At 46.4% G+C, this 27,546-nt stretch overlaps 1 protein-coding gene and 1 long non-coding RNA gene across 3 annotated transcripts in view; one reads left to right on the top strand and one right to left on the bottom strand.

The window, feature by feature from the left end:
* MTURN (maturin, neural progenitor differentiation regulator homolog) overlaps positions 1 to 13,444 on the bottom strand; it is a 29,196-nt gene extending 15,752 nt beyond the window's left edge. For both annotated transcript variants that reach the window (XR_008663034.1, XM_055314627.1), the window contains exons 1-2: positions 13,098 to 13,444; positions 3,570 to 3,692 (exon numbers count right to left, since the gene is read on the bottom strand). Coding sequence is in view for 1 of the 2 variants with exons in the window: in XM_055314627.1 (XP_055170602.1) it covers positions 3,570 to 3,692; positions 13,098 to 13,259 (285 nt within the window). In the remaining variant the exon portion in view is untranslated. The remainder of the gene's footprint in view (positions 1 to 3,569; positions 3,693 to 13,097) is intronic.
* Positions 13,445 to 13,716: 272 nt separating this feature from the next.
* Positions 13,717 to 17,329, top strand: LOC129502886 (uncharacterized). The gene is made up of 3 exons (XR_008663068.1): positions 13,717 to 13,899; positions 15,467 to 15,578; positions 17,159 to 17,329. It is a non-coding gene; the product is annotated as an uncharacterized LOC129502886 (long non-coding RNA).
* The last annotated feature ends 10,217 nt before the right edge of the window (positions 17,330 to 27,546 follow it).

The raw sequence follows: 27,546 nt of genomic DNA, 5'->3' as shown, positions 1-27,546 counted from the left end.
CTCCAGGGAGGCCAATTCTGCAGGTATTTTGCTTGCGATCCAGGAGAACAGGCGCAGTAAGAAAAGCAGGTGGCAGGTTCATGAATGGAACCCCATGCGAGGACACCAGCTGCAAAGTTGAGTATCGTGTGCTAATAGATTTTTTTTTTTCTGGCTAAGATGTGGTGGGGCGGGGGTGGGTGGCCTCAGGGTGGTTTGTTTTTTTTTTTTTTTTTAAGATTTTATTTATTTATTTGAGATAGCGTGAGCAGGAGGAAGAAGGAGAGAGAATCTGAAGCAGGCTCCCTGCTGAGCACAAAGCCGGAGGCTGGGCTGGATCCCCTAACTGCAAGATGGTGACCTGAGCCGAAACCAAGAGCCAGCTGCTTAACCAACTGAGCCACTCAGTTGCTGGGGGTGGGGGTATTGGTGGTTGAATGTCTTAAAAATGTTTGCCTACTTTCATATCTCTGCTTGGATGTCTGATGGCATTTCTAACACTGACATGCCCTCAAACTGAGCTCCTGGTAAGATGATCCCCCAGCCGCTCCTGCAGCCTCCCCATCTCCATAAATGACAGCGCCATTCCCCTCATTGCGTGGCCAAGGAACCTAGTTCACCCCTGCCTTCTCTCTTTTTCTCCCTCCCGGCTTCTGGTCCACCAGCAACTCTAGTTGATCTACTTTCAAGGCCATTTCTAGAATCTACCCCCTCCATGCTGCCTTCACTGTGATGACCCTGCTCCAACCCTCATCCCCTCACCGGAACGACCCAACAGGCTCCACACTGGTCCCCGTGCTCCCACCTGCCCCTTTTGAGGCCTATTCTCACCTGGTCACGGGGATGGGGGTTTAAAATGTGAAGTCAGATCCCTCTTGTGCTCAAACTCTTCCAATAGCTCCCTGTCACACCAGAGTAAAACCCAGATCCTTCTGTGACCTGCAAACCCCTGAAATCCCTCAGGCTCCTCTCTTGCTCCTCCCTACCACCCTTCTACTTTGGCCACACCAGCCCTCCTCCTTCCCGAAACACCGATATCCTTCTCCCCACTCTTCACCTTTTCCCCGGCCTCTACCTGGAAAGCTCTCCCCTAGATTTCCTCACGATTCATGCTTTAAGTTGTACTCAAATGCGAACTTCTTAGCAAAGCCTCTACTGCTCCCCCAATAAAAAAATTCTAGTACTTCTGACACTTCTTACTTCCATTCCCTGACTTACCTATTTTTTCTGCTTGGCACTTACTCCTAATACATTATGTGCTGGACTTATTTATCTTGTTCTCCCACTGCTACCAGAATATAAGGATAAGATTTTCATCTGTTTGAATCGAGTCTTAGGAATACAGTAGCTGGGTACTTAGTAAATATATACAGAATGAATGAGGAATAGATCAGTACTTTCCAGTCATGAGTCTACTGTGAATGAGCCAACCAGGCTTGGAAAATGAAGAAATAAAATAGGAATTGGCTGGACAAATGATACAAATCAGAGAGAGTGAGAAAAGCCACTGAAATTCTATTTCTTGTAATGGTGGATTGAGTGATTGGGATCAACTCTTCCTCAGAGAACTAAAAAAGCTGGATTAAATTTGAAAAATGCTTTCTTAAATATATTGAAGAATTAGAACCTAGAGAGGTAAACATAAAAAGCTGCTTTTGTCCTGAGGGCATCTGTTGACCTAGAAAGAAACAGCTAGAAACTTTACTGCATTCCTGGCCTACTCTAAGAGCTACAGAGGGACTGAAAAGTCAAACTCAGAGTCTTCCAAACGAGCAGACTGGGATAAATCATCCCTACCCTTTTTGGGTTTTTAAAGATTTTATTTATTTATTTGAGAGAGAGACAGACAGAAAGATAGTGGGAGCATGAGCAGGAAGGAGAGGGAGAAGCAAGCTCCCAGTTGAACAGGAAGTCCAATGTGGGGCTCGATCCCAGCACCCCAAATCACGACTCGAGCTGAAGGCAGACACTTTACCAACTGAGCCACCTACACACCCAAGCTATCCACTTTGAGCTGAGATCCAAAGACCTGTTATTTTCTGAATGTTTGTGTCCCTGCAAAAGTCATATGCTGAAATCCTAACCCTTGAGGGGACAAGGAGACATTATTAGGAGATGGGGTCTTCAGGAGGGGATTAGGTCATGAATGGGATTAGAGCCCTTATAAAACAGGCCCTTGAGATACCTCCCTCTCCTTCCACCACGTGAGGTTACAGTGAAAAGACAGCTGTCTGTCTATGAAGTGGGCCCTTGCCAGACGCTGAATCTACTGGCACTTTGATCTTGGACTTCCCAGCCTCTGCACCTGTGAGAAATAAATGTCTGTTGTTGATAAGCTTCCCAGTCTCTGATATTTTGTTACAGGAGCCCGAATGGACTAAGACAGCTCTCAGGACAAGGATAAACTAAAAGAAATCAAACAAGAAGCCTGGCTTTTCATCACCTGGAGAGTTCTAAGAACCACAAGTCTTACTCAAATTGTTTGAAGGTGGTCTCAGATTGATAGGGCTCCCCAGCCCCAGCAGCAGCAGATCAAAACCCCCCCTGGAGGAAGGTACCATCATCTCAGGCCTCAATTTACTCCTATATACACATTTTCAACACCATAACCAGCACACAGAGATAATCCAACACGCAAAGAAACAAGATACCAAGAGTGAGACACGGTTGAAACAAAAGACGACAAAACAGACTTGCAAACTTTGAAATACTGGAATGTCAGACATACTCTCTTAGACAACCATGCAATCATGCCTACTATGTTCAGAGAACTGAAAGGCAAGCTTGAAAATCGCAGCAGAGAAGTAGACACTATTTTTAAAAATTGGGAGAAAAAAATCCTAGAGCAAATATCATTGAAGGTGCAGAGTATTTATGGTAGGCAAGGGAACTGAACTCAGGGGAAGTGTCACAACACCAGTAATGTGACTTTATCTCCCACTAAAGATAAAGGGAAATAGGTAATCTTCAAAATAGGGGTGAGAATTCGCCTTACATGTTTTTCAGCCAGAATGAAAAGAAACTGCTAGGCGAGGATATACAGATTCCTAAAACCTGGGTTGGGGCAGAGTGGCGGGTGGGGAGGTGGTACGGAAAGCAAGCTCCCTACATAAGATAGTTTATAAAAAGAGAACAGAACCCCGGGATCGTTTCATCCTTCTCCATACCCAGAGCTATGGAGGCACATCCTGTAGAACAGCCCTTTGGCAGCTCCCCAAATACAGGCCCCATAGAAGAGAACCTCCATAGCACTTCCAAGCATTCTGGCCCTAAGTCCACTGGACAAGAACAGGAATACTCAGGAGTCTCATCAGGGCTCTGTCTGCTTCCCACCCTATCAGAGATTCTCAACTCAAGTGATGCTAGAAATAACCATCATTCCTGCAACAAACAGCTGTGTCACATCCCGTTTCCCCCTCCCTCTCCGCCCTCACCCTCCTTCCCTTCGCTGCTATCTTTAAGCCACAAAGCAGACAAGAGAAAAACAATTAGTCATCCCAGGTTTTGCCCACTTTCCCCACCATCCCTGTTATTCCAAGCACAATCACTGTAGAAAACAAGGTGGCTTTGGAAGCCAAGCAGGCACCTACAGGTCTGAACGACTTGAAGACTTTTTCCAAGACTTCGTGGAGCGTCTTCTTGCCGCAGGAGGAGATGTAATCCTGTGCTAGCTGCAAGAAAGGCAGGCAGTCCTCGCTCTCGCTCCACACGTGCTACGTGCCCACAGACGAGGGAAAGGAGAAAACAAAGACACACGGTCATTACCCTCAGTGTGAAATCCGAAAAGCCGAAACACATTTTTTTTTTCTTAATTACATAAATCTGAAGCCCTCTGTTCCAAAGTAAAATTCCTATGTTCGTTCTTGATTCACCCGCCCTGAAGGGGATGAGAGACTGCATACCCTATAGAAAAGCCCCACACTTTCAGTCCACGATCTCACCTGCTCCATTTGCCAGCAGATTTGCTCAGACGTAGCAAAAAGGCAGTGGGATCGATATTCCCCCGCCCACGATTTCCACAGTCCTTCTTCTCCCGCTGGGTGAGGAGGGTTTTAAAAGCAGCAGGGAGGGAAAACCCAGGGCCTGCATGATCCGTGGCTCTGCCTTCAGCTAGAGCTGAAGGATTAATTAAGCAGAGTTTGTAACCACTAACTTGCAATGAGACATTCTTTACACAGATCCACCTGTGAGTAGGGGCAAATTTACTTCAAAATGAAATGAATTAGACAAAACCAAATCAAAATGAATTTAGAGGAACACACAGAAGAGCCATAGCTATGTCACTGGGAAGCAAAGGCTTTCTGAAAGCTCCCCTTCTCTAAAAATGCTTGAAGAGGGCATTGCCTCCTGATGGTAACATGTACCAAGGGAAGACTGGTTCTAGGCTTCATTTTTTTCTTAAGGCTAGACAAGGTTTTGTGTTTTTTTTGTTTTCCCACACGAGGATATCTGTCTTAGCACCTCTTTAAAACTAGACGAGTCTCTCCCATACACGTTCAAGGATCTGGAATAAGCCCAAGAAACCAGCTTGAGAAGCCCCCTGCTTTGCACATCAGAGCTAGGGAGGGGCACCGGGCTACTAGGGTAACATCAGGGTATGTGACCAAGAGTCATTGTTGAGAGGGAGCCGATCAATGACAGCTCACCATTGGCGGAAAAGTGTAGAGGCGTGGGAGGGAGGAAGACATCTGGCAAATTAGAGCAAGAAGCAGAGAGGAGGCAGCAGGGGACAAGATCTATTTGGAGAAATAGTCCATGTCAAGCACACACTTGCTCCCTTCCATTAATACAATGATTAGAGCATCACCCCCCAGAAAGTTCTATGTCAATCACTCGAGAAACACATTTCACCTCCTTCCTTCTCATTGCAGCATTTCTAAGAACTGGATCTACAGACTTCAAATACTGCTCCAGTCCAAGAGCCTAACTAGGTGCTAATGTGCCAACTTTCCACCCCAATTATCTGTGTTCCATAGATGTGAAGGTCCATTTTTGACACATGCTGCTCTAATTCCAGCAGACTTCTGGAGGGGCTTCTGCCTCGACCTAACAAAGATAACTTCTCGATTCTCTCGCTTTAGACAATAGCTCAAACACGATTCCCTATTAATTAGAGACCCTTACAGTTGTCGAGCCACTGAAATGCCATTTATGTAAAAGTCTCTTACATTGTACAAAAGTGTAATAGTACAAAGTGCTTTTATATTCGTTATCATCCTTGATTCTTGGGCAGCAGGGGTTCAGCAAGAACAATAAAGTCTCGCTTCCATATAAAGTTTTTCTTGCCACCCATTTTCATGCTCAAATTTTTAAAAGTTCCAGCGTGTTTCAAATTCTTACCCAAGTGGAAGATGGGATGAACATCTAGCACTGCACAATAGAAAACTATAATCCTGCCTTTCCTAGCCTTGTAAAGATTAGAGAAAAAGTCAAAAATATGTTAAGTGCCTGGCACAGTGCCTGACTGGCATGCAATGGATGTTCACTAACTGGTGGGTGTAAGTACCCTCTTGTCCCTTTTGTGTCTGCAGAATGGGGAGGAAGGGGCTGGGCTGGGCTTTCCACCTGCCACAAGCCTAAGGGCACCCACTGAGCAAATGAGACACTCAATGTGACTTCCCTGAGAACAGTACCCAAGGCAACCTGAGTTATACTTAATTCGGAAGTAGGTGGATCTATGAAAACCTTATATATCTACTTTTTTAAAGTACATTTGGGCTTTAAATTATAAACTAAGGAAAGTGCATCACTCAAGCAACAGAATTGCATCGTATCCACTACTGCTGGGAAATGAGACAGGTTCTTGAAGTGTTTCTAGGGCATTTCTAACCTCGTGAGGAGAGTGCTCGGGCCACAATCTCCACTGCTCCATTTCTGGAGCTGTTGACTTATGAATAGATTTTGGAGCAGGCTGACTTACCACCTGCTAAAGGGCCTTCTGTCCAGCATGCTTACATTTCCTTCATTTGGCTGTCTAACTCTCAGACGGATTGGTTTTGTAGGTTTAAAGAAGTCTGAACCAAATCCCTGTCCATCTGATACGACAAGGGTGCGTGGCGTTTGGAATCACAGACTCCTGTGCACGCAGCCAATTAAAGGGCATCCCTTATTAAATGCTAATGTTTCCTATCTGTGGTAGCCCATAACAAAAAGTACTCAGATTTATTTGTTGAAACTGTTTCCTTCCAAAATTTACCAAGGCAGTCATTAAAGATCCATAAAATACAAGGTAAGAGTCTGTAGTTGCAAAAATAAGGACAAAGGGGAAAATAATGAAAGGAAAAGAATATAAAACCGAGTGAGATTAGGCCCAACTGTGCCAGGTAAATGGGCCTGGCCACGGGCTGTAGATGGGACACCGCCCGCCCCAAAAGCTTTCTATAGGCCTATGCAGAGAAGGAAGTTCCATCAGTGGCCTGAGGCAGTGCCCCCGATAAAACAGATGAGCTCTTAAAAACTAACAGGCAAAAAAAAAAAAAAAAGAAAAAAAAAAAAAAACAACTAACAGGCAATGGGCTGAGGGTATGATGGGAATCTCTTAGGAAAAATAGAGGGGCCCATTCTAAAACCAGGAGAGGGCAGACAGACGTCTGGTGGCTGGGCTGACACTCCTGAAAAATTCTGGGGTCTAGTCTTGAACAAAGATAAATGGGTGACTGAGACCCAGAGTCCCACATCATTGGGTGTAGCCACAGTGACTTTGACTTGGAAATTCAACCAAACAGCCACTTTGTGAAAAAACTATAGCAGGGGTCAGAGAACTTTTGGCTTTGAACAATGTAACTCTCTGGCAAATATAAACCTAGGTACGGAATGTATTGACTTTCCAACCATGCAATGAGAGCTAAGGCACCTTATCGTAGGAGGAATGCCAAGGAAGGCTTCCAAAGAGGAGCACAGCAGTGGTGCTCAAGCTTCAGCAAGCATCACAACATACCCCCCCCCTCCGCATCAGCCAACTTAATAAGACACAACTGCTGGGGGCAGGGCTAAGGATCTGCATTTCCAACAAGTTCCAGGTGACGCTCACGCTGCTGGTTCTGGGACCACACTTTAAGAACCAGAACCAGAACCAGAGCAGAACTTTGGCTAATCATATTTGGGAGGTGAGGAGTGAAGGTGAAAATCTCTGGTAAGAACTTTTATTTTATTTTATTTTATTATTTTATTTTATTTTAAGATTTTATTTATTTATTCATGAGAGACACAGAGAGAGAGGCTGAGACACAGGCAGAGGGAGAAGCAGGCTCCATGCAGGGAGCCGGACGTGGAACTTGATCCTAGGCCTCCAGGATCAGGCCCTGGGCTGAAGGCAGTTGCTAAACTGCTGAGCCACCTGGGCTGCCCAGAACTTTGATTTTAAAACAGGCCATCCGTGGCCTTTCTTTCTGTCATTAGGTTGGACCAGAGTTTATCATCAAAGTTTGCCCAGTTTAAGACGACATAACCAAAAAAAAAAAAAAAAAAAGACGACATAATCATGTCATCTGCACACAGGAAAATGAGCACCTGTTTCCTACAGTATAGATGAGAACATCCAGCTCATGCCCGAATGGTATTATGCCACTATGGTAATTCAATCCCACAAATATCTTCTTGAGCAAACTCTGCATGCTCCTATTGTCCTAACACCTGGGATGGTGCTTGGCTTCCTGGTGCTTAGGCAGAGTCGGGGGTGGCCAGGGGGCAAAGAATGCACCCATTTCTCCTCCCTGGACTCAGTTTTCTGAGTTAAAAGGCCACTGCCCATGGACCTCACCCTCAATGTAGTACTGCCCTATGGGTTTTCGGCCGTCATTAGTACCAAGGAGTCCATTCTGAGTTGGTTTGGCTTAATCCAAAGCTGACTGCCATCCATCAAAGAGATGCTAGAAGAGAAAAGCTGCACGCCATCTCATACCACCCAACGTACTCCTGCCCGGGGTAAGAAGAGTGTGGCTGGCTGTACCTATGACTTGCTCTTTCTGCCGACCGCGGATACGTTTTACCAAGAGGAAACTGAGGCTCAGAGAGGTTAAGCAACTTGTCTGTGGTCACACAGAGGGTAAGGGGCAAAGCCAAGATGTCACACCTTCAGCCTCAGTTCCTTCATTTGTAAGTCACAGAAAACAATAAAACAGTGTGGTTATAAAGATTATAGAGATGAGCCTGTAGGCTGCCTCTCGTGTAGCAGGAGCCCAGCGTGCTTCTTCCCGTCTGTTGAAACTCCTATCAGCATAACTTCACACTCCTCAGGATTACCACTTCATGCATATGTTAAGGACATACCTTTTTCCCTAAAAAAAAATCTCCCTATATGAATAATGCACAGCCACTGTGGAAAGCTTTACAGTTCCCACTATCCCTCATTTAATCCCCACAAAAATAATGTAACATAGGTATGATTATCCCCATTTGACATAGGAGGAAACTGAGGCTAGAGTTTGAATTAGATAGGAAGGTGCTCTTTTCTCCACCGTCCCACCACACGAGGTGATGCAATCTCATTTAGACAAGTTATATTTTCTTCTCCAAAATGAAAAGGTTCTTATTTGGTCACATAGTTAGGAATAGGGACACGCCTAGAACCAAAATGAGAGAGAATATATAGAGATATACGTATACACGCATGCATAAAATTAAATCACATGGTCCTTCTATAAACAGAGCCTTTTTTCTTTAATAGCATGACAACTGCTATCTTTGTTTTCATACTGAGGAGGGATTAAACGATACAAAATTTTAGATCCAAACATGTTTTTGATGGTTTGGCAGAAAAAATAGGACAATAAGGCAGCACCCAGGCGCCAGGGAGCCGCAGGGCAGGGCTCTTTGTTTCTAGCTCCTTTCTCCTGGCCCAGGACGAGCAGGGAAAGCAGCTGGTGCTGCCATGCCCAGGAGAGCGCGCACACGTGCCCCTCTGTCCGGCTGGTCCATCTGCGGATGCCAACACCCCACTCCTCAAGCCTGACGAAGCCCGCAGGACCTTCTGTGTTGGCAGAAGGGAGCACGCCACCTGTCTGTGAGCTCTCAGCCCCCTCCCTGTCACACCTGTAGAGCCAGGCAGGGTTGGCTCTGTCCCTGATCGGCCAACATAGAGGGCAGAGGCAGCTTCATTTTTATCCCAGGACCCGACCTTGGGCACTGTCCACGGAGACCTGAATCAGGGCAGCAGTGTGGAAAGCGATGGCGTGAACAGGATGGCCTGTGAGATGAGAAGAGGAAACAGTGCACAGGGGACCCAGGAGCTGCCAAAGTGGAAGGAAAATAAAAGGAAGCCCTTGTTCCCGAGGCCTTTGGAGCTCTTGGCTTGATGTCGCCCGTGGGACACTCTGCATGGTGCAAATGACAGGCCACCGGGCTTGGGCTCAAGTCCTGGCTGCCATTTCTTAGTGACATAGTCCTGGACAGATCTCTTACACTGAGCCTCAGTTTCCACACCTATAAAATGGGGACAATATCTAACCATAGACTTTTTGTGAGGCCCAATAAGAAGCTGCCTGCCCTTGAACCCACAGTCTGAATGGGGTCCCCGGTTGTCACTCCTGGGATGCTCTGCTTTCAGTACAGGGCTATGGTTCAAGTTGCTGTACTTCTTATTAGCTGTGGGAGTCAGCACACCTTGCTGTGTGTCGGTGTCTTTGTGAGATGGAGAAAATCACAGAGAGGACCCTGTGAGGTAACTAAGATTAAGTAAGCACCTATGCACCAAGTATTTAGAACACATCTGACACATAGGAAATGGCACCTAAGTGGTAGTTACTGCTCTTGGAAGCTGTCAACCTTGAAATTTAACATCTGCCTTCTTCACTATCATTCGTTCTCACACATAGGAGCTGAGCACCTATCATGCTTCTGACACTACTCCAAGTTCTGGAACGCAGTGGTAAGTAAGACAGACAAGGCCATTGCTCTTATGAAGCTGACAGCCTCATGGGGGAGGCAGAAAATAAACAAGAGAGTATTAAGTACTAATGAGTGCTATGATTTGAATAAAAGAGGGTGAGATGAAGGAATATGTGGTCAGGAAGGTTGCTCTCAGGCCCGAATGGCATGAAGGAGCCAGCCATGTAAAGATGTGGAGGAAGAACATTCTAGGCAGAGGGGACAGCAAATGCAAAGGCCCTGAGGCAGGAATGAGCTTGTCTGAGGACCAGATAAGTCAGTGTGGCACAAACACAGTGAGCAAGGAGGAAGAATGGTCCAAGACGAGGACCATTCACCTCAGAGAGGCGGCAGGAGACGGATCATGTGAGGCATTTCATGGGCTCACGTTCTACAGTAAAAGCTATAGGCAGTCGGTGTAGGTGAGGTGGGAAGGCACAGGTCAAGACCTGGATTTTTTTTTTTTTTAAGACCTGGATTATATTTTAAACAGATCCAGAGTGATTGCTGTGTGGAGACTGCTGGAGAGTCACTACTATCACCACCCCTATTTTAGGCACTGTTCTAAACGAGCCCGCTGGGAAGGTACTAATGTTATCATTCCCTCATGTACAGATGTGGCAATCACGGCACATGGGCACTAAAGAAGTTTCCCCGATGCACACAGTTAGACAGGAGGGCTGGGGTACAAGCCCAAGCAGCCTGGCCCTAGAGCCTGCGCACCCCTGACCATTATGCCAACTGCCTCTTAGGTGGATAGAATGACCCCAGGAAAGTGAGGTAGAGATCCTATTATATGCTAGGTAGCCCTGGCCTGGTGCAAAGTAAGCCCTCAATAAATGCTTGATGTGTGAATGAATGAATGAATGAATGAGTGAGTCACGTGAAAACACTGTAAATTGAGAAGTACTATGCAAATATTGTTCATAAGTCCTTCATATTACAGGAGTTCCATTCATCTTAAATTTCTTTTAATTCTTAACAGGATTTTCCTGGGAAAGGCAAAGGGAATGGAGGTAGGACACTTACTTCACCCCCGAGTCCCTTCATGTTTAACTAGGGCAAATGGCAGCCTGGCAAATCTGGCCTGGGAGAGATCTGAGCAGAGACCTGGGCTACAAAAACTCTGGTGGTTGGCATCCTCTCCATGACGGCCTCTAGACACTTTAAGAATGTTCCAATCTACCCAAGAAATCGTTTTTTTCCTCTCATCTACTTTCTTCCTTATCTATTTCATCTGTTAGAGAATGAATACGTTTAAGCATTTTACTCATACAGGTGGGAAAACCTTTAAAATCTATTATAAACGGGCTTGAAAAAGTCACAAGGTCTCTCAACGATGGTTCTCCTTGGGGTAGTTTCTTTGGGGACGTCTCCCACAGTTCGGGCAGGAAGGCTGTGTGGAACTCTCCCCTATAAAATCCAGAACTTTGGGTGATTCTTGCTCTATCTCACACAGTAGGCGGAGGGAAATGCCACCTGCGGCCTCGGGTTAGAAGGGACTTCTAATCAAATCCCGAGGTGGTAGTTAGTTGGACACTGGAGCCCCTTCCAGTATACCCCCGGGGTTTTCTCTCGCCTTGGCAGTGGAGCACATCCCTTTGTAAGGATCTCCCGTTTTCCCCCAATAACAAAGAACACTCACTCAACTACAGAAAGCAGGGCTCTCTCCTCACAAGTACCTGTGACGGAGGTGTTCCCATTAACCTCATTCTACAGGTGAGAAAATTGAAGCTCTTAGAGAGAGAGAGAGAGAGAGAGAGAGAGAGAGGAGAGAGAGGTGCAAATTCCGGGGAAGCCCAGGTGTCTGGGGCGCCCTTGCTGCGCAGGTGTTTCATCTAGGGATCACCTGGAGGGGGGCGGGGCTGGTATTGTGCCCATTTTTCAGGTGTGTAAACTGAGCCGCCCCCAGGCTTCTGATCCGAGTCCCAATCCGGCTGTCTGTCACCCGGGGCCATCTGTCTCCTCGCGTCGCCCCTCCGCGGCCCAGGTGTGTTCCCCTCACCCGCGGGGGGATGGGGAGCGCGCGGCGGGGGCGCTGCCTTCCCCGCGACTCACGGCCTCGGTCTCTCGGGGGCCCAGGAGGGTGCTGTCGCCGCGTCTCCGAGCGCGCTGCCAACTTGCGGGGCGCGGCGGGGGCGCGCGGGCCGGGCTTTGTCTGCCCCACCTGAGGAGCCCGCGCCAGGCCGCGCCGCGGCGCCGCCCCGCCGCCCCGCCTCGGTCCGCAGGGGCCGCGGCAGCGCCCGCTCCAGGCTCGGGCCGCCGACCGCACCGTGACCCGAGCCCGCGGCCGCCTCCATCTTACATCTGGGGAGCGGGATCTTCTCCTCCGTCCCCACAAACACTTCGGGGAGCGCCCCCGCGCCCCTTCCCCGGCCCTCCCGCCCCATCGCCCCTGCCCGCCGCACCCCCTTCCCAAACTGCCAGCGCCAAGGTCCCAAGTGGGCGCAGGGGACGAAGTGGAAGATCTGCACCTCGCAGGTGCAGGTCCCGGGGCCCCCAGCCCGGGGCGGGCGTGCGGCGGGCGTGGGGCGGGCGTGGGGGGGATGTCCCCGCGGCTGGAGACCCCCGGGGACTCCGCCGGGGCCTCGGCCGCCGCCTCCGCCGGACCGAGCCCGCTCGGGCCGCGCACACCCCGCGGGGAGCTCGCAGAGGAGCCCTGGAAGCACCGGAGCAGGGGGCATAGGCGTGCCCGCGTGTGTGTGAGTGTGTCCGTGTGCGCGCGCGCACGCGCCCGTGCGTCTTTAAGATCTGGGGTGTAATTCCGCAAAGAAGGTCCTGGAGAGGGGGCACGGCTAGTGTGGACAGAGGCTTTGTGTCCAAAGCGGCAGCGCAGGGGGTAAGCCGGGGCCGGGGGCTCCCCCGGGCGGGGACAGCTCGAGGAGTTGTGTCTGCGCCTCGGGAGGGGAGCGGGATTCCTCAGCCCGACGGGGCGCCTGGGGGCAGGAAGCTCGGGACTCCGGGCCCTGCGGGACCATCGTGCGCCCCGGCCCGGGCTGGGGGGCGGCGGGGACGCTCGGCACAAGCTCCCGGCCGAGCCCCGAGCCCCGAGCCCGGGCCGCGGGGTCGCGTCCCCGAAACAGCCCGCCCCGCCCGGCTCCCCGGCCCTAAGGGCACCCGCGCCGGCCGGGCCGGTTACGCCCCCACCCCGCGCCCACAGCCTCGCCCGCGAGCCGGAGCTCGGGCGCAGGGAGGCGGCCGCGCGTCCACTCCCGCGGCTGCAGCCGGCCCTCCCCGCCCCCCCCCGCACTCACAAAATTGTCCCCGCAGCCGTTGTCCGGACACAGCACGTAGAAGGAGACGCCGGGGTCGGCGTAGAAATCCATCCGGCGCTCGGTCTCCTCGGTGGCGATGAGCTCGAAGGGCGTGTTGGAGCACCATTTCTCCGCAACGTCAGCCAGCTGCTGGAAATCCATCCTGGCCCGCCGCGCCCGCCGCTCGCTCAGCCTCCTGCGCGCCGCCCGCCTCCCGCCCGCCCTCCTCGCTCCTCGGGCGCCCTCCTCCCGGGCGGGCAGCGCGCGGCTCCGCGGGCTCTCGGCAGGCGGCGGGGCCGGGCGGCGCGGCTCCCTCGGGTCCCGGGGCTCCTCCCGGCGGGGACTGTTTACATGCTGTGTGTACGGAGTGGGCGGCGGCCTGGACGGCGCGGCGCCGCGCCCGGCCCCGCCCCCGCCCCGCCCCCGGCTCGCCCCCAGCCCCGGCCCGCCCCCGGCCCCGCCCCCGGCCCCGCCCCCGGCCCCGCCCTCAGCCCCGCCCCCGGCCCCGGCCCCGGCCCGTCCCTCTCGGGCGGCGCGGTCTGCAGCGGGCAGGGCGGGGCGGACTCCTCGGTTCGCCCCCACCACCTTTTTTTTTTAATTTTTATTTATTCTATTTTTTTTTTTAATAAATATGCGAACCCAGAGCTTCGGAGCATCCCGGAGTCCTCCCGAGTCCGGCCCCGCCCCCGTTCCGTGACGTCATGCGCCCCAGCCAATCACCGGAACCGGAGAGGAGCGCCGCGGTCCGCCAGCCCGGTGACGTCACAGCGCGGACCCGACCTCCGCGGCTTTCCCCGCTCCAGTAAAGCGGGGGTGGTGGGGGAGCTCCGGTCCCGGCTTGCGTTTGCTGGGGGTTAGCAGGCCTTGTCGGGCAAAGTGTTTTTCCCGAATACGATTTAAGTGCAGGGGACGCCCGCAGAATTGCAGATGACTTGGACCTTGTCTGAGGCTAACAATGGAGGAGCTGAGAAAATCTGAGGGAAACCGCTTTTCTCTTTCAGAAATCAGAGCTCTGTCCTCCGATTGGTGTAAAAAAATGTTTCCCCTAAATACATTGACTAGACACTGATGGGAGTATCCATTTGAAAGGAAGAGGATAGGTTTTGGAGGTCTTTTTTTCCCCCCCTGAACATAAATCTAAATATTTCTTAGAAATAAGCCTCCTAAGACTAGCTTGAATATTATTTACCTTCAATTCATATTGCATGACTTAAAATGACCAACTACAAGTTTGGAGAGGAGAAAGTACATTTTAAAACAAGTGTGCACAGCTCAGTGATTGCACCTGTTGAATGCTCATTGGTTGCCAGGAATGGGACAGGCATTACCGGATTGCAAAAAATGCATCGGAAGAGCCCTCGCCCACAGGAATTGAATGACGACTAGCAGAGACACGTTAAATAGCATTCATTCTACAAACGTTCAATCAGCTCTTGTCTTTAAAGTTGGTCTTCTGAACCAGGTCATGATATAAATATGAACGATGTGTAGTTCCACCCTGAAAGGGCTGGCAGATTAGCCAAGGAAAGCTGGGGATACCGTCAACCCTCTGAACACACCCTTCAGAATGGGTGTGATTCTGGAAAATTGTTCTCTTGCACATTTCTGGGATAGGGACTCTTTTTTCCCTTGACTTTCCTTACTAAATCAAAGCTGCATTCCCATATTGAAAGTAGAAACTCCACATAATCTTTCAGCAGAGGCAGAGGTCAGGACGGTGATCAGCTCAAAACCATCCTGGGCACTGCCTCTTACCTTTTACCTGATGGGAGTTGTCCTCACCCTGAAGTTAGTGTCTCCATGTAACAATTCCCTGATTTCAGAATTTCCCGATTCTTTGAAAACAATTTAGTCAGTGAACATTTATGGAGCATCTATTGGGTACCAGGTTATACAAGGCTCAATTTTTGCCACCAAGGACAGACTATAAACTAGACAGGATTCCAAGTTGATCCTCAAGATCCATGCCTGCTTGGTATACATGCACCCTCTCCCAATCATTCAAACACTAATCTAGGTATTGCTGTGAGGGATTTTAGAGATGTAATTACGGTTTCCGAGCAGTCGACCTTAAGACAGGGAGGTTGTCCCTGGTGGGCCTGGCCTAATTAGGTGAGGTGTTAAAAGGGACTGGGCTTTTCCTGGAGAGAGATTCAAAGCATGAGGTAGATTCCTCATCAAGGTGATTCTCCACTGATGATGTTGGAGATAGAAGGGGCCATCTGGCAAGGACCAGGCAGCTGAGTGTAGGAGCTGAGAGCAAACCCTGGCCAACAGTCAGCAAGGAAGTGAGATTTCTGTCTCACAGCTTCGAGGAACTGAATTCTGACAATGACCTCAATGAGTTTGAAAGTGGGGGTTTTTTTTAGAGCCTCCAGACGAAAACTCAGCCTGACCGAACCGTGATGTAAACCTTGACAGACCCTGAGCAGAGAATGCACTCATGTGGTGGCTGTGCCGGAACTACTGACTTACAGCACTGTAAGCTAATAAATGGCTATTGTCTTAAGTCACTAAGTTGGTTTTAATTTGCTATGTAACACTGAAAAGAGTACATAAGACAATGAAGGAGACAGGCACATGGATAAAGAAAATTCCATATGTTCCTGTAAATGTTATAAAATGTTGCTTTTTTTTTCCTGTTTTTTAATATGGCGACCTCAAGAAAAAAGCAAGCTTCTGGTTCTGCCATTTAAAGCATTATTATACATTACTCTGGAAGTTCCAAAAATAAAAAGATTCCTTAAATTTGAGACTAAAATATATAAATAAAATACATAGCTTGTCTTGGAAAACAGGAAGTTTAAAAAATGCCTGTGTTTTTAAATCCGTCTGTGAAGCTTGTTCTAAGTGATGGATGATGATTACAAAGTTATATTTATGTAATAAGTACTTTTTGTTAGAAGATGAAAAATTCTCATGATGAAAAATAGAATTCTGGGTATCAAGCAATTGCTTAATGAATTGAATACTGTTGGTTTCCTTAGAGAGCCATTGAATTAGGTGCCTGGTTGGTACAGTCGGTAGAGCATGTGACTCTTAATCTTGAAGTTGTGAGTTTGATTCCCCCATTAGGCGTAGAACTTATTTGAGAAAAAAAGAAAAGAAAAGAAATAAAGGCATTGAGTTAAAGAGCAGAAACTTTGGAATTCTGGGTTGATTCTCACCACTGAGATTTTAAGTTTTATGGACATTTGCAACTAACTCAATTGCCTGGAGCCTCAATTTTCTTTCTGAGAAATGGGGACAATAGTGAGACAAAGTATGTAAACTCCTTGTTCCAGAACCTGGCACACAGCAAGGGTCATTATTACTCTTGATCAGCTTCTGGAAGATGATTTGTTGGAAGATTGGCTGATGAATTCCTTTTTAAGATTTTATTTATTTATTTGAGAGAGAGAGAGAGAACGAGCAGAGAGAGGCAGAAGCAGGGAACCCAACACAGGACTCCATCTCATGGTCCTGAGATCATAACCTGAACTAAAATCAAGAGTCTGATGTTTAGTTGACTAAGCCACCTAGGTGCCTCAGCTGATGAATTTTAAAAGTAAAATTCAGGAGTTACATGAGGGCAGTGAATACTGGCACAGATGAAGGAAAACCTCATTTTTTCCAGGCACTTAAAGCAGAGTTTCTCTTGTCTCAATGAGCTTTTCTCAATTATCCAGCACTATCGATATTTGGAGCTGGATAAATCTTTCCTGTGGGGAGTTGCCTCGTGTGTTGTAGGGTATTTAGCAGCATCCCTGGCCTCTACCCACTAGATGCCAGCGGCCTCTCCTTCGGAGTCTGCTCAACCTCTGACAACCAAAAGTCTCCAGACATCACTAAATGTTTCCTGGAGGACCAAATTGCCCCTTTTTGAGAACTACAGATTTAGAGAGAAAAGTCTTGCACAAGGCTGAAGCAAGCCTTGTGTGACAGGTAAAGCCGTGGAAATAAGTCCTGGAAAGTGCATCTATACAAGTCACTTAAGCTTTGGTTTCCCTAATGCAACTGAGAAAGTCAGTCGCTTGGACAGGAAGATGATAAATCACTCTGCCTCTCTCCCGTTTGGACAGAGTCCCGTGAGGCATCCCATGTAGGGATGTGTTCAGGCTCCAGGTACAGGACAGTCGTCATCCAGAACGTCGACCAGGTCTTTCATGCTGCCTGAAGGTGAAGAAACATAAGGGCTTCCTGAAGACCCTTCGTTGTTCTGGCTCTGGAAGCAGAAGGAAGGTGAAAATGAATCCCCATTGGTGAGTGGAGAGTTGTGTAGTCCTCACTGCATGCAGAGAAATGTTTCTCTTCTTTATACGAAGAAGCTTGACTTCCATCTCTGAACCACTGATTGTCTTTGGGAGATGTGTGTTGGTTAAGACGAGAAGGCATATGCGAACCCCATGCTGGCTGGGAGGTCTCAGGAGCCCAATTTGGTCTTGCCAAGCACACCCTAGACTTGGCTCAAGCCAAGTCTTCTACCCACCTCTGTTCTAAGTCCTCTGTGGCTTTTATTCTAGTGTAAGGCTGACTTTTCCATGTAATTTTACCTTTTATTTACTTCCACATTGTAAGTCCATTTAATGAGCCCTCCCTTCCAGCAAATCCGCTTCATCCATACAGCCTGGTGGGTATATGCTAAGACGAATCAGGCAGAGAGGGGAGTGTGGCTGGTTCCACATTCACCCTTTGAGCCCATGGCAGTCGTATGGTATCAAGAGGGACAGTAGACCCCAAGGCCCAGGAGGTGGCAGTCAGTAGAGAAGTGTGTGATTTGTCACAGAGGTGATGAGGGAGATAAAAGGAGCCCAGGATGTGGAGAAGCAGTACCCAAGAGGTGAACACAGGAGGGATGAGAGCTATCCCCTCCCTTTCCCAAAACACTTAAGAAAGGAGATGCCTGGGCAGCAGGGTGGGGAGGACGGAGGCTAGACATGTGTGCCAAAGTTTGTCTCGTTGCAACTAGAGTTTGAAAAAAAAAAAGTTAAATTGGAAGATCAGCAAAAATTAAAATTCTATATAAGGGAATCATTGTGACCCAAATACCCCATAAGGCTTAGGAGAAAGATTTACTCCAGCATTTCTGCCCTCTGGCCAGAAAAATTCATTCCATATTTTGTTTCTGAATCTGTCAATCTTAATTTTTACAAAATCACTTTTTCTTTTGTTATTCCTCTAAAAACTTTGCATCTAAAATTTGAAGAAGGGGCAGCCCGGGTGGCTCAGCCGTTTAGCGACGCCTTCAGCCCGCGGGGGCATGATCCTGGAGACCCAGGATTGAGTCTCACGTTGGGCTCCCTGCATGGAGCCTGCTTCTCCCTCTGCCTGTGTCTCTGCCTCTCTCTCTCTCTCTCTCTCTCTCTCTCTCTCTGTGTGTGTGTGTCTCATGAATAAATAAATAAAATCTTTAAAAAATAAATAAATAAAATTTGAAGAAGCTCTGGGTTACGCCATTTGGCTACATTTGCCTTCAAAACATGTCTATCTGATCAAATTCACCTGGTAAGTATTTTCCTTTTCTATATGTCAAAGAAACATAGTTTGAGGTTGTTTTTTTAAGTTTCTTTTTTCAAACATTTCAAGTATTCTATGTTGTCCAATCATTCCCCTCCTTGTCCTTACCTTCAACTAAAACGGTTTCTCCTACTCCCTATTTTTAAGCATTTGTGTTGCCTTCCTTCAGTAAAACACACAAAACTTCCTTTTCACCAACATCTCACTGGTGCTGCTGAGAGAGAAACACAGATTTTAAGGTGGCAAAACAGTTGTTTTAACATTTTTCTCTTTTCCATTTCCGATGAAGATTATTGTTCTGCTTCTATTTTTACTTGTCTGTTGAGGCTTGTTAGGACCTGGTTAAATTAGCTCATCCTCTAGAGAGGGGTCCCCAGATCATTACTCTAGAACTCCTAGGAGGGTGTGGATTCCTCTGGGAAAAGGCGTGTATCCAGGGAATTTGCTAAACCAGAAGCTGCTGTCAGATGATTCCAGATCTGAATGTCTATAACTACATTTCATTAATTCAGAAAGACTCAAGGTCTATTCTTTTGTTTTGGGGCTCAAAACGAGACAGAGGAGTAGGTTGTAGCAGTCTTAGTCAATGGTCTTCTGTTCATCGGTAACAGAAACACATTCATGCTAGTTTAGGCAACAGAATAAAATGTCAAGAGAACTTTCATAAAGATCCAGAGAATCTCACAGAACCCAAGGGCAGGAGTATATCTCACAATAGGCAAGAACCAGGAACTGAAAAACTGTCAGGAACTATTAATTTCTCTCTTTCTCCTCCCCCTCTCCCTCCTTCCCCTTCCTCTTTCCTTCCCCGCATCCTCTCCTCCCTACCTCCCTCTCAGTCTCTTATCTAATTCTTTGTGTCTTTCTGGCCAGATCATTTTTTTCCTCTCTACCTTTGCACATCTGTTCCCTTCTTCTCTTTACATGCCCACTTTCTCTGCTTCTCCTGGCATGTGGATGAGAATGGCTTTCCATGATGGCAGCTACTGCTCATCACTTTCCGTAACCTCCGTTTCACCCAAAAGGTGGTCATTCATCTCTGAATGCCCACTCCAATCTGCTGCTTCACCTCTGGTCATGGCCAGTGCAGTGGAGTTATCAATCATAGATAGAGTTGCTTCCTGGAGATGGACATACTCTTAATAAAAGGGGGTTACTGAGCTGGGAAGACATCTCCAAAAGTATCTACTTCAACAGGGTAAAATTTTTTTTTATGCAGACAAGTGCAGGAAACAATCATTAAGAAAGAAGAACTTGATGAGAAATAATAACAAGTGTTGGCAAGGATGTGGAGAAAAGGGAATGTGTGCTGTTGGTGGGAATGGAAGTTGGTGCAGCCAGTTGGTGCAGCCACCATGGAAAACAGTATGGAGGTTCCTTAAAAAATTAAAAATAGAACCACCCTATGATCCAGCAATTCTGCTTCTCGGTATTTATTGGGGAAAAAAACCCACAAAACACTAACTTAAAAAACCCTCTGCACCTCCACGTTTATTGCAGTTTTATTTATAATAGCCAAGAAGACACGGAAGGAATCTAAGTGTCTCTCGATGGGTGAATAAGGAAGATATGGTATAGTATTCAACCACAAAGAAGAAAATCTTACCATTTGTGACAACATGGATGGTCCTTGAGGGCATTATGCTAAGTGAAATAAATCATACAGAAAAAGACAAATTCCACATGATCTCATTTATATATTAAATCAACCTCCCTCCCCCAAACTAAACTCATAGAGAAGATTGGTGGTAGCCTGCAGCCGGGGATGGGGGAGTAGGGAAATGGGTGAAGGTGATCAGAAGTACAAACTTCCAGGGGTGCCTGGGTGGCTCAGCTGGTTGGGTGTCTGGCTCTTGATTCAGGCTCAGGTCATGATCTCAGGGTGGTGAGATTGAGACCTGTGTCAGGCTCTGTGCTCAGTGGGGAGTCTGCTTGTCCTTCTCCCTCTGTTCTGCCTCCCACTCTCTTTATCTCTAAAACAAACAAAATCTTAAAGGAAAAAGAAATACAAACTTCCAGTTATAAGATAAGTAAGTGCTGGGAATACAATGTACACCGCGGTAACTACAGTTAATAATATTGTACTGTACATTTGACAGTTGCTAAGACAGTTGATCTTAAAAGTTCTCATTAAAAGAAAAAAATCTGTAACTGTGTGTGGCATTAGATGTTAGCTAGACTTACTGTGATGATCATTCTGCAATGTGTCCAAATATCAAATCATTGTGTTGTGTACCTGAAACTAATATAATTTTACGTATCAATTATACCTTAATGATAAAAAAAAGAACTTTCCAACTATAAGGCTTTTAGATAGATGAACATGATTAAAAATCTTCTTGGAAGTGGGTGGATTTATAGAATATAGGAAACTGAACATGAGTCATAATAACACTATTTAAAAAAACACAGTGGGAAGTGTAACCCAAAGTATAACACATAAATAGCTTTAGGGTCCTGTAAAATATATGTATATATTTGGCAATGAGGTTACTGATATATCAATATATGGGACTGGTGGTATTTCTTTTCTGAACTCAATTAGAATAAGCACATGCACCAATTTCTAGCAACTTCTCCCAGGCTCACATGTTCTGATTCCACCTCTTAGAAGAAAGGCCATCTGATGGAATGCCCAGTAGAACCACATGGTATTTGACATTGACAACCTCATCTCTGGTAATAGCTTTTACGTTTCTCTATACAGAAATATGAATGCATATATTACATATATAAAAAATAAATCTGGGGACCCCTTGGTGGTTCAGCGATTGAGCATCTGCCTTCGGCTCAGGGCATGATCCTGGAGTCCCGGGATTGAGTCCCATATTGGGCTCCCTGCATGAAGCCTGCTTCTCCCTCTACCTATGTCTCTGCCTCTCTCTGTGTGTGTCTCTCATGAATAAATAAAATCTTTAAAAAAATAGATAAATATGGACATTTCATGGAAATAGAATCATACAATATGTTGTCTTTTGTATATAGCTTTTTCCACTAGCACAGTTTTGTCCGTGTTGTAGGATGTATCAGTACTACGTTACTTTTTATGGCTGAATAATATTCCATAGTATATACAGATAAAACCACATTTTGTTTATCCATTCATCAGCTGATGGACATTTGGGTTGTTTCCAGCTCTTGGCTATTGTAAATACTGCTGCTCTGAGTATTTATGGGTGAGCTTTTGTGGGAACCCCTGTTTTCAATTCTTATGGGTGTATACCTCAGTAGGAGTGGAATTGGTGGGCCACATGGTAATTCTTTGTTCGGTTTATTAAGGAACTGCCAGATTGTTTTCCACAGTGGCTGTACCATTTTGCATTCTCACCAGCAATGTATGAGGGTTTTGATTTCTCTGCATCCTTGCCAACGCTTATTACCCTTTTTCTTTTTTCTTTTCTTTTCTTCTTTTCTTTCTTTTTTCTTTTCTTTTCTTTTCTTTTCTTTCTCTTTTCTTTTTCTTTTCTTCTCTCTTCTCTTCTCTTCTTCAGTATAGTTATTCTAGTGAGTATGAAGAGGTATCCACTGTGGTTTTGATTTGCATTTCCATACTATTTAGGTTCTTAGGTTTTTGATTGCACAGAAAAAAAATTGTGCTCAGAGGCATGGACTGTTATCTTAGAGGCTTAACATTCTCAGGGCTGAGAACACAGTAGGTGATTAATCATTACCTGTTGACAAACCTTTCATTTGGCAAACATTTACAAAGAGAGCCTGAGCTCTGTGGATCTGCTCAGCACCAATCAAAAAGAGTTATATTTAGCTTCAGGAGGTCAGCAGATCAGAGCACATTCTAAAGACTGTGAAAACAGGCCAGAAAGCTGGGAAATTCACACCTCAACAAGAAGCAGCAATGGAAGCTTTAGAACCTCTCTGATCCACTGCACCAAATGGTGGCTGAACATCAGTTACAGTTAAAACAGGTATCTGCTGCTGTTTTCATCTCTCTTTTCATTTTTTATCAAATGTGCCTTGGCAGAAATCTCTTAAGGCAGATGGGTGCCCACTTCCCAGAAGTGTTTGGGAGATAAATGTGAGCCGAACACTCTAGGATGATGAGACTTCTGCTGTAATTGAAGGGTTGGGTGCTCTCATTAATGAGACTTTAATTCTGAGCAGTTACTACCTGTGAGATCCTGTCCCATGAAGTTTATTAATAGCTGGGAATGTAACGCACAGCTTCGAGATATCCTTTCGGTCTTAGTAACAGTTCTTTCCCCTGCTGTTGCCCTGGTTGCATCTTGGTTCACAGCTGAGCTCTACAACCGACCAGCGAGGAGCTTTAACCTCAAGCGAGCATCAATTCCCTCATCTACAAAGATAGAACTAAAAATGGCCATCTCTTAGGGTGGTTTCCAGAAGCAGCTGAGATAACCTGGTTAACTTACTGCAGTGGCTGGTACATGAAGAGAGGTCAGTACACATTAGGTCCCTCTGCCTTCTCCAGAAGTAGGGGTGTTACAGACATTATTCCTCTTCGTAGATGAGGAATGTGAGGCATGAACCTCACAGTGAATGAGAAGTCATCTTCTCCTGGAATGCCTTTCCAGCTCACAACCATCTCCAGCTCTCTGGGGACTGAGCTCTGAATCAGGTTGCTGGACCCCCCGCAGTCATGTTTGTGCCACTGGCCACTGGCCCTCAGGTTGCTGTTGATTGAATTGAGGGACACAGACATGAGGCTCAAATGGGCCATTCAGATTCTTGTGCAAGAACTTGGAACTGAGACCAAGAGATGCAAAATTAGAATCCGTATGCGGCTAGAACTGTCACAGAACTTTAAGACCTAGATGCCACTATACCCTGGCACGTGGCTAGGGATATTGGAAAAGGCCGGTTCTCAAAGAGAGAAGAGGGCAGTGGACACGCAGAGAGAAGCAGAATGGGAGCTGAGAAAGGACCCTGATGACTTGCCAGGTCCTATTTCTAGTCCTTTCTGATTCCAGCTCACACTTCTCCCCTTGGATTCCACGAGACTCGCACCTGCATGCTTATAACCAGGTCCCTCATTTTCCGCCTCAAATTGGTGGGCAAGATTTTCATAGGCCACAAACTCAAATGCACAAGTGATTGAACTTTATTTTCTTGTAGCACAATTAAGTTTTGAGCCCTCGTTCCACCTGCAGGCAGAAGAGCCATCAAATAGCTCCAGAGAAACTCAGGCATTTTGGCATTTTCCAGGTATTTTAGGTTTCACTCAATTCAGGATGTCCTCACACATGTCCAGCTGTCCATATGGTTGCCTCTGGATGTCCCGGGCACCCTGGCTTCAGGGGAAGCATCAGTCCGTGCCCATCCCCCCAGAGACGGAGGTGATGAATTCCAGCCCTCCCAGCTCCCCAGCCTGTCGTGTCCTGGCAGGCCGCCCTCCACCCACCTTCTTCTGCATGACTGCCCTCCACAGCAATTTGGCCACTCACAGACATTTTTGTGTCCCTTTTAGGAACTCACTAGAGTCTGAATCTTTTATATCTTTTTTTTTTTAATAAAAAGGTTTTTGACTAAAGTCTGGGCAATCTTTAATCTGCAGGAAATAGAGGCGTCCAATTATTCTTCTAATTTCTTTCTAATATCCTGTTTACCCCCAAAGACTTTGTGCACTGGTCTTTTTATGGGACAGCCTTTTCCAACTTAGAATACCTTTTTTTTTTCCTCATCGATCCTAGCTGTTGGAAATCAAAAGTGTTGGATTTTAAGACTATTGTTTCTACTGTAAATTCCAAGAATCTAACTTGGAACTAATTTGAGTTTCAAGAACCTAATTTGGAGCTGACATCCATTTGGCTGAGACACGGCATAGTAGTAACTGAACTGGGGAGGGCCCAGGAAATGCACATTTCTTCATGCTGCACGAGTGTGAGTTGATTTCTTGATTTTGCCAGGTGGAAACCCTGGTCTCCTAAGAAGACCCTGCCTGCCCCTTACAGTTTCCAGGATCTTCTCCTCTCTAATGTGCACCCTGCCTTCTACAATCTTGTCAACTGGGGCATGGATGCTGGGAGGGCAGATGGAGAGGCTATGCCAAAGTTAGACCTACATTTGCAAGACCCAGTGGAACACAATGCCTGTTCTCCCGAAGCCAGACTACTTTTAGAAGGAGAGGAGGGGAGTGGCATTCCATCAAGCATACTTGTCATTCCCCAACTTTGGTTTCAGATCATCTTTATACCCTGGCCCAGGGAGAATCTTGCTAGTAAATTCTGTTCTCTCCTCTATAGCAACTGTGTTGGGGGGGCCCACTTGAGACATTCCAGCCTTCACTAGGAGAGAGCAACTGCAACAGGAACTCAGAAGGGGGTGGGTATCTAAGATTGGACTGCAGCAAGCTGGAGACCAGACAATATATCTAGAATATAACTAGTTATTCAGAACAGTCAACATAAATCAGTTCCGCGGGAGAGATACGTTACCTTGCTTTAAAAGGCAAAGCATCTCTCTTAAAGTAAGTTTTCCAGGTTTCATTTCTAGGTCGAAGGGTATCAAAAAGTAAATTCAACAAATTTTAATGATATAATGAGAATATAATGCAATATCAGGTGAAAAAAGCAATAAACAGATGAGGACATATGAATACAGCTATGTAATATGAACATACATACATATACATATAAGTGTATACATCTAGACACGTATGAGAGTGAAAGAAACACATAAATAGTGGTCATTTCTACGTGGTGGTATCATGAGTAGCTTATGTTTTCCTTCCAACACCTTTTTTTAAAGATTTTATTTATTTATTTATTTATTTATTTATTTATTTATTTATTTATTTGAGAGTGAGAGAGAACATGAGCAGGGGAGGGCCAGAGGGAGAGCTGAGCAGGGAGCCCAACATGGGACTCCATCCCAGGACGCTGAAGATCATGACCTGAGCCCAAGGCAGATGTTTAATTGATGGAGCATCAATTAATCCTCCTAACACTTTTATACATGTCCTTAATTTTTAAAAATATTCTTATAAAGAGAAAATGATTGACATCATATTTCTTTTAAAGGGTGGAATGAGACTTCCCTCGTAAGATAAACTGAGAGGAAAAAAGAATCTAAAAATTCTCCTGCCACATTGCCTAGACATGCTTGCTACAATACAGCAAAAATTACTTTAAATGTGTGAATAAACTGGCAAGAGAGAAAGGAAGACCTAAGCATGTCAGCAACAAAGAGGACAGTAAGGGCCAGGGTGTGAGATGCTGCTGCAGGTGGTGTTAGATTTGGGATTCCTGAATAAAGCAGTTTTTAAAGGGCTGTGCTTCACCAGAAGAGTAGGTTAGGAAAAACACGGATCCACTGGCATAGAATGACAAAAATGTATTTGTGTGCTTCTGCTTGAGTGGGAAAAATGTCCACCTGGGAAAGAAAAGCTCCTGGGAATCCCTGGGTGGCTCAGTGGTTTAGCACCTGCCTTCAGCCCAGGGCGTGATCCTGGAGTCCTGGGATCGGGTCCCTCATCGGGCTCCCTGCATGGAGCCTGCTTCTTCCTCTGCTGTGTCTCTGCCTCTGTCTCTGTCTCTCTCTCTCTCTCTGTCTGTCTCTGTCTCTCATGAATGAATAGAATCTTTGGGGGAGGGGGGGAAGAAGAAAAAAGAAAAGCTCCAGATCTATCTCTATCCCAAACAGAGCAGAGGTTCAGCTCTGCTGATGATTGAGGAAACATAATGATCAATGATCAAAAAGGTGGTACAGGTATGGTGATCTCTCTGTGGCAAATACAAAACAGCCCTCGAGGGATACTCCCAGAACTCAGGCCACAGGGGCTTCTCACAGAAAAACAGACTCCTGTAAAGATTAGCTTGCAAGCAGCAATGATGAAGTACAGAAGGAAATCTCCTCCATGAGAGTCAGCAGAAACAATAAAACACACACACACACACACACACTTATGTATATGTATGTATGTTCTAAATCTATTAATTTAAAAATAGGGTCTCAGATATCAGACACAAAACCCTAACCAGACGCTGTTCACAATAGGCGCTTAAAATCTAATGACTCAGAAAGATGGAAAAGAATAGAATGGCAAAAAAAATTATACTCAGTAAATACACATTTTTAAAAACTGGCAATACATTGCTCAGTAGCCACAGCAGAGGCCAGAAGACAATGTAATTAGGTTGATATTTGAGAAAAAATTATGATAATTTTTAAATATTTTTAGGGGTAAGAAGGTGCAAAATGAGAAGGCAAGGAATTTCCCAGGAATACTCAACAGTTCCTGTGTTCGAAGCACCAAACAACATAGCATAATTGAAAGACTGAGATAGTAAAACAAAGTCATGCTCAGAATGTGGTAACAAAAATAGAATAGGGAAGATTTGAGCAACCTAATATACATCACTCAGTGTGCATCAGAAGAGTCAAGTTTTCTGATTATAATGTACTACCATTTGACAGTAGTTAATGAAAAGATAATCCTTCAAAAGCCATAAAAACACATTTCTAAACAGTTTATGTGTCAAAAAAGAACCCTTAACAGAAGTGAGTACGTACTTAGCACCAAAAGACAATGACAACAACACAAAGTAGAGCATATGGGATGGAGCCAGAGTAGGGCTTGAGTCACTCATGGCCTTAACTGCATACATTAGAAAAGAAGAAAGCCCGGCAGCCTGGGTGGCTCAGTGGTTTAGCGCCGCCTTCAGCCTAGGGTGAGATCCTGGAGTCCCAGGATCGAGTCCCACGTCGGGCTCCCTGCATGGAGCCTGCTCTTCCCTCTGCTTGTGTCTCTGCCTGCAGAGATCAGGATCATCTAGCCGGATCATCTAGCCGAAGGCTGACGCTCAACCACTGAGCCACCCAGGTGTCCCGGTGCGACCACTTTAGAAAACAGTTTGACAGCTCCTCAAAATGTTCAACATGGAGATTCCATAAGACCAAACAGTTCTGCTCTTAGGTATATCCAAGAGAAATGAAAACATATGTGCCACACAAAGACTGGTACAAGAATATTCATAGC

The sequence above is a fragment of the Nyctereutes procyonoides genome, unplaced genomic scaffold (assembly GCF_905146905.1).
Source record: "Nyctereutes procyonoides isolate TBG_1078 unplaced genomic scaffold, NYPRO_anot_genome, whole genome shotgun sequence".
Lineage (NCBI taxonomy): Eukaryota > Metazoa > Chordata > Mammalia > Carnivora > Canidae > Nyctereutes > Nyctereutes procyonoides.
This window is presented reverse-complemented; position numbering and strand designations above follow the sequence as displayed.